Here is a 17127-nt window from a genome sequence, read left to right as displayed (position 1 = left end):
TCTGATACTAAGAAATTTTTGGCAGATTAGTTTGCTTATTCATGTTATTTTCTTAGAAAATTAATTCTCCCCCAATCAACATCGAATGAATTACATTGTGTTTACACTTTTGATGCCATTAATAACCAGTTTTAATTCTCAAATAAAAGCATTATGTGTGACTTGTGGTGATTACTGCAGGTCCAGAATGAACTTAATTAAATTACAATGTGTTTCAAGCAGGTGTTAGCCCATGCTTCAACGCAGCTCTCCACACCACATCAATGCTTTCGATATCGATAGCACCCACCTCATGATGCGTCCAGCCTTCCAAGCTATGGACTACTCCACCAGCATGGCAAGCGTGCACCACACCTCGCTCCATCGTGTACTGTAATTAATTCAGTTGGTAATCATTGAGGCTTACATACAGAAACCTAATAGCAGGATTAATTTGGCTTTCTATCAATTGTAGATATAGCCTACCTCACATGAACCTAATCCTTTCACGTCCTTGGGGAGTCTCATGGCGGCTAAGTTTCCATAGGTGCAGTCCCTTCGGAAGCCAATGATGGGAGGCACCACGAATTGGTGGAAGTGTGTGCCGGCAGGCGCCCATTGCTGCTCCCTCGGGGAGAGCCACTTGCCCACGATCCATGTCTGCAGCGTTTTACTGATAGATTAATAGGATTGTTTATGGTTGGAAGCTAAGTCGGAAGTATATACAATTGCTGTTTCTGTCACCTTGCAATTTTTTGCCGCTCGATACTTGGTGACTTGTACTAGATACTGTTGGTACTCTGTCGGGGCCTCCTTCTGGATCTTTAGAAATCTTTCAGTAGATAAAGTCAGCATCTATTGGTGGTAGTCAGCGATCAAGAATCAGTGAGGTCATATATATATAAGCAATATAGTTGATGAAGGAGATAGATAGCTAGATTTGATTGGCTTACTAGAACTCGTATGTTTTTTCTGCAAAGGTAGAGCGCAATTGCTCTCCCAAGCTTGGACGTAGCTCCAGTCAAGACGACCTCCTTCACATTCCTCGGGATCTCATTCAGGATGACGGCCGCCGTCAAGGTGTTGCCATGGACGACTCGAACCTTTAAATCAGGGTGTTTGTTCACGAACAGTGTCCCGCCGCCATTCAGTGCTTCATTCTGTATGGGAAACAGAGACAATTTCATCACGAAACAACATTGTGAAGTTGGCAATCGGCAGCAACCCAACCTTGTTCAATGCTGCAAGGCTAAGAACTCGAATTCCCAACTTGTCGGCCCTAAGTATGGCCATCTCGATCTGCTCATTGATGCCTCGTTTCGCAAAGGGCAAGAAATACTGCAAGAACGACAGCAACAAGCATCAGACGACTGTCGTTCTTAAATTAACTGACTGATTAACTATTTTCACCTGAAAGCCATATCTCGGGACGACCCAGGTCTGATGCAAGCGACCTCTCAAGTAGTAGAAAGAGAGGGAGAAGGTCTTGGAGAGCACCCACATGAAGAGCATGGCCGAGAAGGCGACGGGCCAAAGTAGCAGCAAAGAGGGATTGACCACAAATGGCTTAGAAGAGACGGAACGAAACACGAACGGGACGTGCATGGACGACATCACATCCACTACATGCACCAAGAAGACAAAATCCGGAACCCGTTCGTTCTTCCCTGCTTTGTTTGATTAACAAATTGATTATTAGATATTTACTCATAGTTTTTCATCTTGTTCAAGAAAAAACGAAGCACGAGCACCTGAGCTTATCTCCTTCTGCAAGTCCCATGACTTCTTATTCATAGTGTTCCCCAGTAAATCAAAGAGAGGCATGAAAAGGCAAAAGTTGCAGTCCTTCTCCGTGTGATGGATGCTCAAGTACCTGTCAAATATTTTCGACCAATCAATCTAAGTATCTGTCATATTATGATAGTTCATTATACTATTATGATAGTTCATTACTCCTCTTCAAGTTCTCAGTGCATATAAACTTTTGAATTCAATTTAAAACGAAGAGCGCCATTGAAAATAGGACGATGGTGGGCAATTAATGGTAGTTGTTGGATTGTAATAAATCGTTCATTAATGTGACCATAAATTCTTACAGGTGAAGCAGCACATGTTGACGTTTTCCGCCATACACATGCGATTAATTTAGATCAATGTAATGGCTGTACAGTCCCTGCTTAATTATATTAATTGTAATTGGGGAATAAATGAAAAATTAATCAATGGATGGTATGAGCTAATGAAGATATATATGACTTACGTGGGAGTGTAGATGAGGTAACGTAAGAAGGGCAGTGAGTGGAAGAGCTGCGAGGGGAAGATCTCCACGTTGCTGTAACCCAAACACCTCAAGAAATCGAAGGCGAGGACGTAGGAGTACAGGAGACCCACAGAGCCATGGCCGGCGGCGAAGGCTCCGAGCAGAGGCGCCGCCATCACCGCCGTCATCGCCAGGTTCTCCAGTGGCGTTCCGAACGTGGCTGCTCCACCAGCACGATGACAAACCAGCAAGATTAATTAATTTTTATGCGATGAAAATATATATTCTAAAATTACTTTGGAAATTAATTATCTGGCTGAATTTTGGAGCAATATTTTATAATTAGTTTATTCTGATTCACGAGAACTCTATGAATAAACTTGCCATGTGCAACTAGTTTATGATCCGTTCAATCAGATTCTGAGAAAAAGTCGAAAACGATGTAAAACACTTGAAAAGTTAACCAAAGCTCTGGGTATGCATATAAATTATCAGGTGGTTAAGCGTAATTAACCCAAAGTAGTTGGGTGTGACCATTAATTCAACTATCAATTATAATAAATTATCAAACAAAAGGCAAGTATTTTATATCCCATCTCCATCGAATTCAATACTTATTACTTAGATCCTTCATCTTAATATAGCATTAATTACGTTTTTTCAATAAAAAAAGTAGCGACCTGTCATGGGCTGTGGTACCAGCGACGAATGGTGAATTGAATGGTAGTGAGAGAAGAGATAGTCTCCATGAAAGCTTCTGTGCACCAGGTAGAACACAGGCTCCGAGACCAGCACATGCACCAACAGAGCAATCAGCCATCCCTTGGACTGCACCACAGGAATCCCTTCCGATCCTGGCACTATTCGCCACACCACCATGGATGCGACCAGAGCTTGCAGTATCAGAAAATTGTCCCTGCAAAAAATTAAACCACCCTCAAACAATTACTCGCACACGTTGAACTTGTTTGATTCAGGAGATCTGAAGAAGGTTACCAGTCCCACTCTCGGTCGATCTGGTGGAAATCCAGGCCGTGGGGGATGACTCTGCGCCTGCGCGTGTAGTAGAGCATGTTGGAGAAGCTGTGCCAGAGCTGGAAGACGAGGCTTCTCAGGCTGAAGAGTACGAGAAGGTGAAGAAACCACCCTGCTCCTTCTCCATGGCTGTTCCACTCGCTCACAGCTTTGGCAACCAGTGGCGCACATAACAGATACTGCATCAAGTTCTCTTCCAAGTTGATTAATTAGATCAGAAGAAAATAAAAGCGTACAGAGCAGAGGAGGAGAAGAAGAAGAAGAAGATTGCGTGCGTGCGTGCATGCCTTGTAGAGTCCCAAATTGACCCACGGCCAGGAAGACAGAGGAGCAGTCACCATTTTGATCTCGTCTGCAGAAGAGAAAGGAGAATAATGGATGAGAGGAGATCAGCAGGAGAGGCCAGAGGACCTTTCTTCCTTGCCTCTTCTTCACTCTTGCTGTGTGACGCAGAGATGCAGGATGTGTTCTGCAGCAGAGCATCTTCGTCATCTATATAAAGGCATACATCTTCTGTAAGGTACCTCAACTCAACAGAGGCCATTTCTTCAACGCGGAAGGGGGGAAATTGAAATCGAAGTTGGAGCCACAGGCCATTCATTAAATGAAATTAAACATCGAACGAGTTTCTTCGTTATTTATTATTTCTTTTTTTTCCTCCTTTTTTAATTATCTTTAAACTCTTAGAAGAGCTAAAGTATAGTCACGACAAATAACGCCCTTTTAATAAAAAAGATCAAAAGGTTATCCTTTTACCATGTCTTCTTTTTAAAAACCCCCTTGTCATTTTAAATTTAAAATATATATATATATATATATATATATATATATATATATCATTAAATTGTGATTTGCCTTTTATAGTTGATGGTGATTAGGCCGGCCGGCTCATAATTAGCAACTGCGCATCTCCCCATCAATGCCTGTCTCCCTTCGAAAACAGCAAATCACAGGTGGGTCCCGAAATAAAAATAAAAATAACATCGGGCATTGCAAAATATGCACGCATTAGATTGCGTAACAATTGCATGGTACCGTTTTAATTGGTCGAGTCATGTGTCAGCGTCACATTCACAGGATGGGCTCGGTCACCCAGGCCATTTGCCTCTGCCATTATTGCGCACAGATAGCATGAGCGATGGATAATAAGTTGCTCTGAGACATAGATCAATTAATTATGACGTAACATAATTATAAAAGAGAATAAAAATTTAAATTATCTTTTTGCATTGTGATCCATTATAATTTTTTGATTTATTTTTCCATAAATAATTGTAAGGTCAATTATGTGGGAACGGATTCCATATTTTGTAAAAGAAATAGAAAAAAAGAAAGAAAGATTGCTCAGTTAATAATGGGAATATGATAATCGGTGCTTTAATATTTACCCACTGGAAAAATAATGGCGGTCGCATTAATGGTCTTTGACTTTATGGTTGGGGAAATAAATAGATTTGATTTTCAATTATTGCTAGCTCCAATAGATACGGAGGAATGGACAGAAACAGTGTGCCTGCATGCATGCGTCGCCATAAATAATCACATGAACGTTTAAAGAGAATTCAACGCCATGAATTAGTTATATTAATTGATCGGATTGACAAGTTGAGTAAGTTGTCAATGTGTTAATCTTAGGATTTGGAAGTCAAGAGCAATGTCATGTGAGTGATGATGTGTGTGGCCCTCAGGCATAGATGAGTTGGTTACAACGCATTAGATTTGTAGAAGAGGGCAAGAGTTTGAATCCTGGCGAAGTCAGTCAATACCCTCCTGCGTCATAATCAACTATATTTTCTCGATTTATCTCCTCACAGATGGTCGTGGGACCGCTAAAATGACAGATCCACCTTCTCAGAAGAGTGATGATGTGTGGCATAATTATAGATTAAGATAGCCACCGCAATAAAGCTGGGCGTCGTTAATTATTACATGCTCTAGATAGAAAGAAAGAATGAGAGATTCTAATAAAAATTAAAAGAAGATCATTAATATGATGATTCTAATAAAAAAAGGACGTTTTCTTTTAATTTTTTTTCTTTCATTATTATTCACGGGTTTGAATTTTTATACTTGACAGATAGATGTTTATAATTAAATTGAATAATTAACCCTATTACGATGAGACTTTTGAGGCAGCAAGTCTGTTGCTGCAAATTGCAATATGGTTGATCAGCACAATTTAATTTGTATAAACATCGATGAAATCTAGGACACTGTGCTACGTTGATATGGAATTAATTTCAGAACAGCAAAGAATGGTATGGAATTAATTTTTTTTCTCTTAAATAATTTTTTTTTCAATTGCAAGAGCATGCATGAACATAAAAAAAGAGAGAGAGAGAGAAGGGATTTAAATGGGGATTTTAATTGCATATCTAGAAGAACCAGCTAGAGAGGACAATGATGTAGAACAGTGCTTTAATCTCTTTTTATTAAAAAGTCATCATAATTTTAAAATAATACTTCATCCTATTATTATAGTAACTTTAACTAAAACGGCTAAATATGTAATATTTTTTTAACAAAATATTGATGTGAATTTGGATATAGTAATATTCAATAAGTAGTAATTTTATTTTAAATTAGAGCATAATGATATTGGAAAAATGTTATTTTTAGATAAAATAAAATAAGATATTATTTTTTAAAATTGAAGAGTCCTTTTGACAATTATAAGAAAAATAATAATGAAGAACTCCGCTGTATATAAATTATTCCAAATTTAATGAAAACGTATTTGACTAGCTAATTGGGATTAATTAATGAGTTATGGTCGAGACATTAATTATTATTGGCCAGTGGGAGTTGAGAGGGATATGATGAAAATGATATGGCACTCATGAATTATGATGAACCTATTAATTATTTCCTAACATGTCTTTCATAATATTAATTCTACTCCCTGCATTAACCCTAATTTAATTATATTAGATTGGTAATAGAATTAGATAAGTCAGTAGATCAGAATTATTTTTAAAACTAATTAATTAATTCCAATTTGCAATGCGATGACTAAAAAATGTGAGGCTGGTTGAAGAAGTTCAGACGGCATCACAACAAGTATATATGTTTTGGTGGATCAACCCTACCTGCCATGCATCTCTTTAACCTTTTTTTTTCCCTTATAATTTCAGTCTTTTCAAATTAAATAAATATAAATGAGAATATATAATACTTATCGAGATTGCTTCAGTCATTTCGATAGGTTCTTGATCGTCTCACTTTATTATTTTGAGATTAAAATAGTTGTTCCCGGGGCATAATTGAGTTAGTTACGATGGGACAAATTTGTTGAAGTAGACAAAAGTCGAATCTCAGTGAAGCCAAGGCAATACCCTCTCCATCGTGATCAACTGTAACTTTTCAATTTATCTTCTCACATATAGTCATGGAGCCGACCATGTGGAGCCGCTGGGGTAACTAATTCCACCTTTTGTTGAAGACATCGAAATAGTTCAATCAGTTTTGTTAATAAATCAATGGTGCTAAAGACATTGCTCATTTATCCTCACTTCGCACGGAAGATAAACACTCTGCTATATAAAGATGATAACGAAAATAGATTCTCAGGTATTGTAATGTTTATCTTCGTTATCAGCTAGTTGAAAGTGTGTTTCACGAAACACATTAACGATATTTTAATTTTTATTTTCCCCATGTGATCCTTAATTAGCTAATGCAATTTGTTCATTAAATATGACTTTATTATTCGTTTACTTAGAGCATCCGGGATATTTTCATCAAATATTCATGGTCCTTACATCCACATCATTAACTAAATATCCTATCTCTCAAATATCCCACAAATTAAATATTTATGGATCCACCTCCTCATGCAATGTACCCACTTATACTTTATTTTATTATTTTTTAAAAAATTTTATTATTAAAAAATTAGAAATCATCGGGCACAAATTTGTGCCCAATGATTTCTAATCATCGCTGAAATATTCCCCCATAAGGGCATCCACAATGCTACCAAATATTTCATTCAAATATTTATGGTCCCTACGTCCACATCATCAATCAAATATTTCTTTCCTCAAATACTTTCACAATCAAATATACCACAAACCAAATATTTATGAGTCCCACCTATTATCACTATCTCACTTTCAAATATCATAACTAAATATTTATAAATCCGATCGTTATTTTATTAATATATATATTTTTTATAATAAAATAATTGAAATCACTGGGCAAAATTTTTTGCTCGATGATTTCTAATCACCTCTCAAATATCCCCTCAAATAGGGGATATTTGATACATGGGGATATTTCTTCAAATACCCTCTATTGGAGATGCCCTAATGAAGGATATTTGTCCATGGGGATATTTCTTCAAGTCACTCGAGCAAATATTCTTTACTAGAAATGCCCTTAGTAAATTAGAAACACAACTTATATATGCTTAGAACTCGGCCTTCAAAATATTAATCCTTATTGAAATTCAAACTCTAATCCTCTTATTTATTAACTTAAGAGTATGTTTGATTAAGTTATTATACATAACCTGATTAAGTTATTATACATAACTTTAGTTATGTGATTACTTGGTAATCAATAACGTAATCAAGGTTACAAAATATAAAACATAATATAATATTATTTAATTCAACTTATTTATTTGAAAGGAATAAATCATAATCCATTTAAAATTTACTATACTACCTTGATTTAATTTATTTTTATATTAAATTAATATTATTATTATATAATAATATTAATGATGATAATAAATTAATAATATATAAATAAATATAATTTATTTATTATTTTTTAAATTTAAAATAAATTTATATATTTTTAATAAAATAATTTATTAAAATAATTATTTTAATAAAATAATTTATTAAATTAATAAATATAATTTATTATTTGTTAAAAAAAATAAAATAAATTCATATATTTTTAATAAAATAATTTGTTAAAATAATTATTTTAATAAAATAATTTATTAAATTAATAAATAAATTTACTTTACAGCTTCTCAATGTCATTTCAATTAGATGATAGAACAACCTTGTCCAAAACTCCAAATCTGACGGGCAAAAAAAACACGAATTGGAAACTAAGTATTGTTTATGGCAATACAACAAATATTAAAGACCGCTATTCCATCAGGGCATCACAAAACACGGGAATACTCGTCCAGATTTATAGTCTACTTGTACTTTTCTGTTGTATAATTTCCAAATTTTGAAATGAAAATTGCCTCTAGTCATTTCCAATGGGATCACTATAACAGCATTTCAGATGGCTGATGCAGCCCATCAAATTTGCTTCAGATTTCAATTTCTTGATGGTTCCAAAGAAAATTTCGTAGAATAAAATAAGGTAAAAAAAATGCACTCCAATGACTTCAACCCTTTGCATGTAAAATTTGTACTATGATATCTCCAACTAGCCAACATCGAAAGAAGACGTGAAATCGATGTTAGTTAACATACAACCACAAGCAGCCTTTAGAATACACCTGAGTCTGACTGACTGAGTTCCACGAGGTCTTGCAAAAAGTTAGCCAGATTTCAGAGTGTTGCTAAGCCTGCATTAAATAAAAAAGAAAAGAAAAAGAAAAGAAAAATGAGCAGTCATTCCAAGTGAAGCTGGTTATGTGAAAACACTATAAAATAAAATAATTTTTTTATAAAAAAAACATTGTTATGTGATCCTCATTTGCTAGTACTTAATCTGCATATCAAAAAGGTTTATAGAGCATACCAATCCAAACCCTCGAATAGCCCTTCTCCTTTTATAGCTGAAGTTTTGAAGATAGCCCACTGCCGATTTTTTATCTTGTGAAGTTCCAAGGCTTCTGTTATTGCAGCATCATCCAGAGCACCAGGAAGATCCTGTGCATTTATAGATAAAATCTCATTACATCTTTAGTGACACAACATATTACTCAGTAAGCTCTCAGACAATGGAAGGAAATGAGTGAAAAGCATCAAGTGATTATAAAACTCAACTTCCCAGTACAAATAAAGTAGGGACAGAAGAGAAATAAGTACTTGTCTCAGACAGGAGTAATTCACCCACCTGTTTGTTAGCATACACAAGGACAACGGCACCTTTTAGCTCTTCCTCCTACAAAAAAAACATAAACAAATGATGGATTACCATCATAAATACAGCCATAAAATAAATATGCAAATTCATCCAATGTAGTACATTTAATAGAAATCTATGAAAATTTACAGTGCTTTGCGAGCATACATATGACTGACGGAGTGTTATATGCTGTTCCGCTGAATCCAAATTGTAGCTCTAAAATTATATGAGCATCATATGATATAGAGATCAGAGATTCCATATGATATAGAGATCAGAGATTCCATCATGATCTTGTCCATGTGGAACTTTTTAATGTTATTGTTCTATCAAAATAACGGGTTAAGAAACTAATAATTCAAAAACATACAGAAGGTTCATAGTTCTTTAATGGATAGTATTATGACTCATTCCCTTCCATAAGTTATTTATCATCTTTTGAGGTTATATTTAGAATAACATGTGCCAGATGGACAAAATGACCACAACTACATGTTATAAATAATATTGTAGCATGAACTTCTCCAAGTGTGATCTAAGATCCAAAACTAAAAACAAGACTTCTAAGTTTCCAACTCCTCTATTTGGCGCTTAATGTGAATAGGTGTCAATTTTTAGTTTAGGTTTTCCATTCCCCAAATTTTCAATTATTAGCCATATCTCTTGTAGCTAACTTCATTGTTCTCTGCAGCTGTTGGTGATGGGACCATTACAACAATCGCGTAATGGTGATTGTGAAAACTATGAATACTTTCTAAATGAGTTCATTGTCAATAAATCTTTATCTTTGATAATGCATTAACAATTGAGATTAAGATGCATGAGAAATGATAATTTTCTCGCGCGCCAAAATTTGAGCCCAAACACAGAGACTAGCATATATTCAATCAGCAGATGAACTATATGGTATGACAATAAAAGACACAAGAAGTGACTATCGACTTGTGACTAACTTTCCCAAAGCATTTAACCTTTGACGTTTGAAGAAATCATCAAATCATATGATGCTATTGCCTATGATAATCCTGATAAGTGGAACTTTCTTTCTGTTATCAGAGTCATGTCTGAAGATGTTATTGAGTTCTTCAATCAAGGGACTATATAATAAAATTCTAGTGGAACTTTCTTTCTGTTATCAGAGTTATGTATGAAGATGTTATTCAGTTCTTCAATCAAGGGACAATATAATAAAATTCTATTGTTGGGCAACAAGATTGCAAATGGTATGCAGCAACACATAGGTTATAGGTCTTGCTTAACTCATGCCATTTAGAATCCATCGCCAGTTCAAACTAACAAAACAGTGATCGTCAAGAAATGAGTTGGTTGTCAAGGATGGAAGCCAGTAGATTTTTCAAGTGTTGCAAATTGCAAAAGGTTTGCCAGCTTCACAAGAATAAACACCCTACCATACATGAAGAAAATGATACATATTTGGATGCAGCAGCATAGTTCCTTAGGGACATAATAAACAGGTGATGTCAAAAATAAATATGAAAACGATGCGTTTGAAAACAATGTGTGGACACAGAATCAAGACCATTAAATTCCTCATTGAGTATAATGACCATCTGATGTGGACTGAATGGGTTTTCTTAGTAAACTTTCTGATTGTCTACTTTAATTCAGGTGCAATTGGCTGTCATCTAACTACAAAATAAAAACATATATTTGCGACTTATGTACCTCTAAGATAGCATGGAATTCGTCCTTAGCTGTAACCAGCCTATCAGTGTCACTCGAATCTACAACATATATGATAGCTTGAGTGTTTGGAAAGTAGCATCTCCAATATGGTCTACAAAGAAAGAGAAAAAAAAAAGCATAATGACATTAGTTATTATAGTGCGCATCAATAAGTTAGTGCATATGCCAAAATAAATAAAAAAATATCTATGGGTATACATTAGACTTTGACTGACCAATCACCTAATCCAGCTATGATTCACTACTAGTATATTGGTCAAACTAGTGGGTCAATCAATAAATCATATGTTTATATTAAAATATTCAAGCATCTGAGTGATTTATGGTCTATAATATTATGAGAACAGATAAAATATCATAACTCACATAATATTAAAGATAATACAAATTTGACTCGGAAACTATCTTCATCCATGCACAAACTAGGATAATACTCACAGAAACAATATCCCTTCCAATTTTTCAAGGACTCTAAATCCCATATGAAACATAATGTAAAACCAGCATATGTTGATGTGCAGAATATGAGCTCCAATCTAGAGCAGAATTATTTGAGACGAGCATTTAATTAATATTGTGTTTCCTTAGAGAGGCAGAAACTAGAAAAGAAAGTGAGGTAGGGATGGAAAATGAATGGATAAAAGAAGCCCCTATTTTTCTCTAGTAAGGAAAGAATGGAAACAAAGAGGAATTAGGAAATGTATTATATCCTCATTTATTTTATAAAAAAGTAAAGATCAGACAACACATGTAGAGATGGCAAATGGACTCGAGTTAGAGCATTGTGAGGTGGTTGTGATGATAACTTTCATATATTTAGAATGGATAAAATTTGAGAGAGTGAAAGGGAAAAAAAACCTCTCGGTTCCTTTCCACACCTCTCTCTCCAAAAAATGCATATTTTTTCTATCATTCTTGCTCCTTTCTCTAAAAGGAAACACACCCCAACAGGAAAGAATTTGACAATGGACAAGTAAATTCAGAAGATGCAGAAGAAACCATGGTAACATTGACAGGTAAAATCTGGAAAGGGGCTACCTGATACTTGTCTGTCCACCTGTTCAGTTAAGCAATAAAGTCATGTCAGAAGCAAAATCATCGAAAGATACAACAAACAGCAGAGAAGGTTCGTAATATATAAGTGAAGATCGCTTCATATCTATCCTTAAAAGAGACAAAAACAACTAACAAACAAACAAATCATGAATTTGAAGTATCTAAAATTACATATCTATCCCATAATTTAATTCTCATAAGGCCACATTGGCTACTAATATCTAAGAATTTTCATACAAACAAATCATGAATTTGAAGTATCTAAAATTACATATCTGCCGATAATTTAATTCTCATAAGGCCACATTGGCTACTAATATCTAAGAATTTTCATTTTTGATTGTGTTTATGAGGTTGACTCAAATCCTAATGCAATTCTGAACCTCTTTGAACCGACATTGGTGTGATCTACAACAGAATGCAAACATCCACTAGGATTGTCAACAGTGCATCCATTACTAAAGAAGTGAAAGTTTTAAAGCAAAGAACTGCTTTATTTTATGATAAATCTCTGCATACTATAAATAAATACTATATCATAACCAAACCCAAAATGTTATGGCTGGCATTAGGCTTGGTAGGCCAAACTTCAACAATAAGTACAAAGGGGTTAGCATCTAGTTTAACAACTCGTCAGTGTGGCATACGATACAAGCTAGACAATATATCAAATGTAAACAAATGGAACAATCAATTATGCAAACACCAATGGGTTTTGAAAGAAGAAGTAAGCGCTCCTCAACCAAAAGCAAAGCAAGAATTACTTTGATTCCAAAGTGAATTTTATATCTAACTCGAATCCATGCAAGAAGGGATCAAGAAATGCTCATAAATTAGGTAAAAAAAACTATAACTAGTTTTATGCAAGTCTATCAGTAATCCCACTCATTACCACAAACTTGCTTCAATTCCTACTTTTTTTTCTTAACATTGCCCCCTTTTGAAGAACAAAATTTTTCTTTCTAAGTAATATCAGTCCATTTCCTTAACCCAATAACCAGTACAGAAGCTCAAAACATGTGCCAGAAATGAGCACCAAACCCACATTCTATGATCAAGAGGCTCTAATTCACACTTGGTAGATCTAGTTCATCTTCATTCCTGCATGAACTCCCTAAAAATGAGAAGTGGAATGCTTACATCTTGAATGATGGATGCTATCACAAATATGCATCACAATCATCATTCTAGGATCCTATCCAAACATCACTAAGCGAAATGATAACACCATCTAAACCTAACTAAGCATCAACCACAAGTGTAGCAATAAAATCTGATCAATCTACCGTGTCAATTTAAAGACAACAGTACCTACTAACAGAAAGCATTTAGATCAAACAAATAAATATCAGAGAATGAATGACGTACCCAAATCCCAGACTTGCAACTTGATATTGTTGTATTGCACCGTTTCCACATTAAATCCAATCGCTGAAACAAAATAGAAACGGAACAAGACAACCAACAGTCGGAATCTTCCAAACTTCAAAATGGAGAGAGAGAGAGAGAGAGAGAGAGAGAGAAAGAGAGAGAGAGATTCACCGACTTGGTATCGTAGAAACAACCTCGCCCATCTGAAGCCGATCTGAAACAAAGCACCAGATCAACCTCACAATCCAAGAAATCAGTGAAGGAACAAGGGAGGGCGGGGTGTCACTCACAGAGGATGGTGGTTTTCCCGGCATTGTCGAGGCCTAGAACGAGGATCCGCGCCTCGCGGTTGCCGAAGATCGAGGAGAGCATCCGGGTAAAGAGGATGCCCATCTCCTTTATCCAGGAGGTGCGCCGGAGATATGCTCGAAGCGATCTCAGATCCGAGAAGCAGAAACCCCAGTCACCGAGATCGGTTAGGAATCAATTAGAGCAACCGCGAGGAGAGCATCCGGGTGAAGAGGGTGCCCGTCTCCTTAATCCAGGAGGTGCGCCAGAGATATGTACACTCGAGGCGATCTCAGATCCGAGGAGCAGAAACCCTAGTCATTGAGATCGGTAAGGAATTAATTAGGGATCAGAGAAGAAGAAAAAGAGGTGAACGAGACGGAGCAAGAGAAAGAAACCCTGGAGGGCAATATTCTTCCGACGTTAGTTTCTTCGTATAGTGTTAAATAAGGAATTTGTGACCCACAAAATATCCCTCATAATTAAATATTTTTAAAATTATTTAAATTAGAATTAAAAAAATACCTCTTATTTTTAACTTTTGCCTAGACTATTTTTAAAAAAAACATATTGACATTAAGGAAAATATTTAAAGAAAATATAATAAAATATTATATTGAAACAACAAAAATCTGAAGTATAATAATGGAGAGGCAAAGAATGATGACGCAAAAAAAAAATCACAAGCGGGGAAGTATCCCGCGACGCCTTTCATTTTGGACCACTCCCCAGTCTCCACGCCTGCACCCGCGGCGAGGCGACGACCTCTGTTTAGAGAGCGAGCGAGCGAGCGAGCGATTGAGGAGAGAGAGGTATCGAGGGGGGAGATGCTATCCATGGAGCTTGTCCTTGCCCGTTCTCCTCCCACTCTCGGCGTGAATGCATCGCCTTCCTTGCTCCCCCTCCATAGCCGGCGCTCCGCTCCATTCCTCGCTCCAAGGCGTCAGCGCTTGTTCGTTTTACGCCCTCCGGTTCCTGCATCACCACCCACTGCGCTAGCTCACAACGGGACCGTCACATCGGTGTGGATCTCTCTTTTTTCTTCACTTTTTCGGCGAGTTCCTTTTGTGTGTCAATGAGGACTTAATTCTGAGCCCTAGAGGGGGAAAGCCTTCGCCTTTACCTTTTCTTCCATCTTTGTTCCGATTGATCTTTCGTTTCTAACATGCGGTCTTTGCATTATATGCTAATTCTTGAATTTGGGGTCATATGCGAATTTTCTTCGCTGTGGATGCCCACGACAGGAGGCATGGTGTACTAGAGAACAGTATTAGTATGCAAAAGCTTTTGGTTTTTACATGAATTGTTTGTTAATTGATAAAGCTATGGGAAGATTGCATATTTGTATTCTGTATTTCTTTGGTTTGCAATGCAAATTTATATACACAAGTTACCTCTCCGGCTCTCCAAATAAAGATGCGAAAACAATATACATGGCAATCTAAAGAATGAAAGGTGAAAATGGAAAGCATCGATCAGTGCTGAAAACATGGGATTTTGCAATAGCTGAAATCCTAAAATCTCTACAGCTAGTTGTTTCCATTAAGAACCACTTCTCATACTTAATTGTTAATTGAAGCTAGCCAATAACTCTCATGTTTAAAAAAACTAATGAAAAGCTGATCGTGTAGGAAGAGAGACTAATTGAAGTAGGCTGTATTGTTTACAGTGGGAGGCCTACACCTTGTGCTTTAAATGATTTGCAACTGGGAAATCTAGTACTTATGAGTGTCGTTTGGCTTGGAAAATATCAACAAGGGTAATCTTGGATCTATATATTTTTTGAGTTATTTTATCTTAGTTTTGATATGGTGATTACAATTTATAAGGGTTCTGTTTATGTTATATTGTACGATCAAACAATCATTCAATTGATATGCACTTAGACTCAGGGCACCTACCTAGCTGGAATCTATTTCATCCCCATCGCTAATACTACTGTGAGAGTATAATGATTTCCATGTGGCTTTCTTACTTTTTTTCAATTAGTATTGGCTACAATGAACTTGGTTCGGTAAATCATATTTGTTTGTTAAATTTTTGTACTTTTCAAACTGTAGCAAGACAATGGGGTTTACACAGTTGGCCATTTTATGACCAAGAAGGAAGATCTTCATGTTGTAAAGCCTTCTACATCAATCGATGAAGGTAACAATTGTTAATTTTTTTATTCTTTTTGTCCATGGAAATTTTCTGAACCAACACATCAAATGAAATGAATAGCACTGGAGCTCTTAGTAGAGAATAGGGTCACCGGCTTTCCTGTGATTGATGATGACTGGAACTTGGTATGCAATTTTCTTTGCTGCATTTCTTTTGTTTTCAGTTATCAAATACTTCTTTGTGATAATCAAGCATTTTACGGATAGCTTGTTGCCACAGAACATTTTCTCCATATCTATTTCTTGATGATGTGAAAATTGATTCATCCTTTTTCATTTTTCACCATATGACTTTTTAAAGAGAGTTGATCTGTTTCAGTTGATCATAAAGAAGTTATGCTAGAAATTGAAGATTCTATCTTCTCTTTGTAGTTATATGAGGGATTTGAATATTTAAATTGTACAGTCCTAGAAAAAATGAACTATGGAATAAAAATGTTGGAATAATGGAGAATAGAACAACGAATTCAAATGAGTTTATCATATCACCTTTTTTTATACATATCACTTTTTTCTTGAGAGGTGGATATATTTTAGTTGATCATATAGTATTTATGTTAGAAACTGAAGGTACTATCTTTTCTTTGAGGTTGTTTGTTACGTATAAGGAACACCACTTTTCTCCCTTTTATTCCTTGAGGTTCAGATGTAATAAAGAGTGATATACTACATCATTTAGATGCAAAAGCAATTATGTCTTTTGTTATGAATAGTTGGTCTTTGACAAATTCTCTTAAAGAACAATAGAAATGGAAATGAAGATGTAATAGATAACAGTAAAGATCATCTAGGTGAGTTGCCTTTTGTCAAAGGAAAAAATGAGAGGGAATGAAAAATAAGGGCAAGAATTGATGGTGCTACACTCTGTTGCAGCAGTCTGCCTCTTTCTTTCATATCCCTCTGACTTTTAGTTCATCGTTATTGGTCCAGCAATGTTAATTTTATTTACTTTTATCCTGATTCCTCTCTACTGTGTGAAATTTACTTTCATTCGCTATGCTTATTTTGTTTGCCTTATTGTTCAATGACTCACTTGTCCATGTTTGCCCATGAATTCTTTAATCATATGGTGCCTCTTTCTCTCTGGCTTTGCAGGTTGGTGTGGTTTCAGATTATGATTTGTTAGCTCTGGATTCATTTCAGGTTTTGTTAATTATTTTTCATTGTCAAAACTGAATATATTGTGTATGTAATTCTACCAAACTAAAATGCATA

At 35.7% G+C, this 17127-nt stretch overlaps 3 protein-coding genes across 3 annotated transcripts; 1 reads left to right on the top strand and 2 right to left on the bottom strand.

The window, feature by feature from the left end:
• Positions 1 to 75: 75 nt before the first annotated feature.
• Positions 76 to 3713, bottom strand: LOC141843104 (very-long-chain aldehyde decarbonylase GL1-2-like). The gene is made up of 11 exons (XM_074731133.1): positions 3562 to 3713; positions 3236 to 3453; positions 2920 to 3155; positions 2240 to 2459; positions 1731 to 1852; positions 1390 to 1646; positions 1210 to 1317; positions 933 to 1139; positions 724 to 834; positions 466 to 639; positions 76 to 370 (listed from the first exon to the last, which is right to left on the bottom strand). The coding sequence occupies exons 1-11, from the start codon at positions 3613 to 3615 to the stop codon at positions 215 to 217; spliced, it is 1863 nt and encodes a 620-aa protein (XP_074587234.1). The 5' UTR covers positions 3616 to 3713; the 3' UTR covers positions 76 to 214.
• Positions 3714 to 8610: 4897 nt separating this feature from the next.
• LOC141842953 (ADP-ribosylation factor 1) lies at positions 8611 to 14155 on the bottom strand. Its single transcript, XM_074730948.1, has 8 exons — positions 13753 to 14155; positions 13638 to 13676; positions 13460 to 13522; positions 12074 to 12092; positions 11015 to 11126; positions 9317 to 9364; positions 8999 to 9129; positions 8611 to 8822 (listed from the first exon to the last, which is right to left on the bottom strand). The coding sequence occupies exons 1-8, from the start codon at positions 13853 to 13855 to the stop codon at positions 8795 to 8797; spliced, it is 543 nt and encodes a 180-aa protein (XP_074587049.1). The 5' UTR covers positions 13856 to 14155; the 3' UTR covers positions 8611 to 8794.
• Positions 14156 to 14465: 310 nt separating this feature from the next.
• Positions 14466 to 17088, top strand: LOC141843393 (CBS domain-containing protein CBSX2, chloroplastic-like). Its single transcript, XM_074731464.1, has 4 exons — positions 14466 to 14772; positions 15811 to 15898; positions 15974 to 16038; positions 17008 to 17088. The coding sequence occupies exons 1-4, from the start codon at positions 14578 to 14580 to the stop codon at positions 17086 to 17088; spliced, it is 429 nt and encodes a 142-aa protein (XP_074587565.1). The 5' UTR covers positions 14466 to 14577.
• Positions 17089 to 17127: the final 39 nt, after the last annotated feature.

This window comes from Curcuma longa, chromosome 12 (genome assembly GCF_044706935.1).
Source record: "Curcuma longa cultivar G26 ecotype Majalengka, Jawa Barat chromosome 12, ITB_CL_G26_1.1, whole genome shotgun sequence".
Lineage (NCBI taxonomy): Eukaryota > Viridiplantae > Streptophyta > Magnoliopsida > Zingiberales > Zingiberaceae > Curcuma > Curcuma longa.
This window is presented reverse-complemented; position numbering and strand designations above follow the sequence as displayed.

What these genes read in the sequence shown, in the direction of transcription:
- LOC141843104 (XM_074731133.1), bottom strand. Translation starts at nt 3,615, where the DNA reads ATGGTGACTGCTCCTCTGTCTTCCTGGCCGTGGGTCAATTTGGGACTC. An exon ending in TCAATTTGGGACTCTACAAG is followed by an intron (nt 3,454 to 3,561) that starts GCATGCACGCAC and finishes AACTTGATGCAG; the next exon opens with TATCTGTTATGTGCGCCACT. An exon ending in GAAAAAACATACGAGTTCTA is followed by an intron (nt 835 to 932) that starts GTAAGCCAATCA and finishes TACCACCAATAG; the next exon opens with ATGCTGACTTTATCTACTGA.
- LOC141842953 (XM_074730948.1), bottom strand. Translation starts at nt 13,855, where the DNA reads ATGGGCATCCTCTTTACCCGGATGCTCTCCTCGATCTTCGGCAACCGC. An exon ending in CGGGAAAACCACCATCCTCT is followed by an intron (nt 13,677 to 13,752) that starts GTGAGTGACACC and finishes GCTTTGTTTCAG; the next exon opens with ATCGGCTTCAGATGGGCGAG. An exon ending in CTATTCGAGGGTTTGGATTG is followed by an intron (nt 8,823 to 8,998) that starts GTATGCTCTATA and finishes TATTTAATGCAG; the next exon opens with GCTTAGCAACACTCTGAAAT.
- LOC141843393 (XM_074731464.1), top strand. Translation starts at nt 14,578, where the DNA reads ATGCTATCCATGGAGCTTGTCCTTGCCCGTTCTCCTCCCACTCTCGGC. An exon ending in ACAACGGGACCGTCACATCG is followed by an intron (nt 14,773 to 15,810) that starts GTGTGGATCTCT and finishes TTCAAACTGTAG; the next exon opens with CAAGACAATGGGGTTTACAC. An exon ending in TTCTACATCAATCGATGAAG is followed by an intron (nt 15,899 to 15,973) that starts GTAACAATTGTT and finishes TGAAATGAATAG; the next exon opens with CACTGGAGCTCTTAGTAGAG.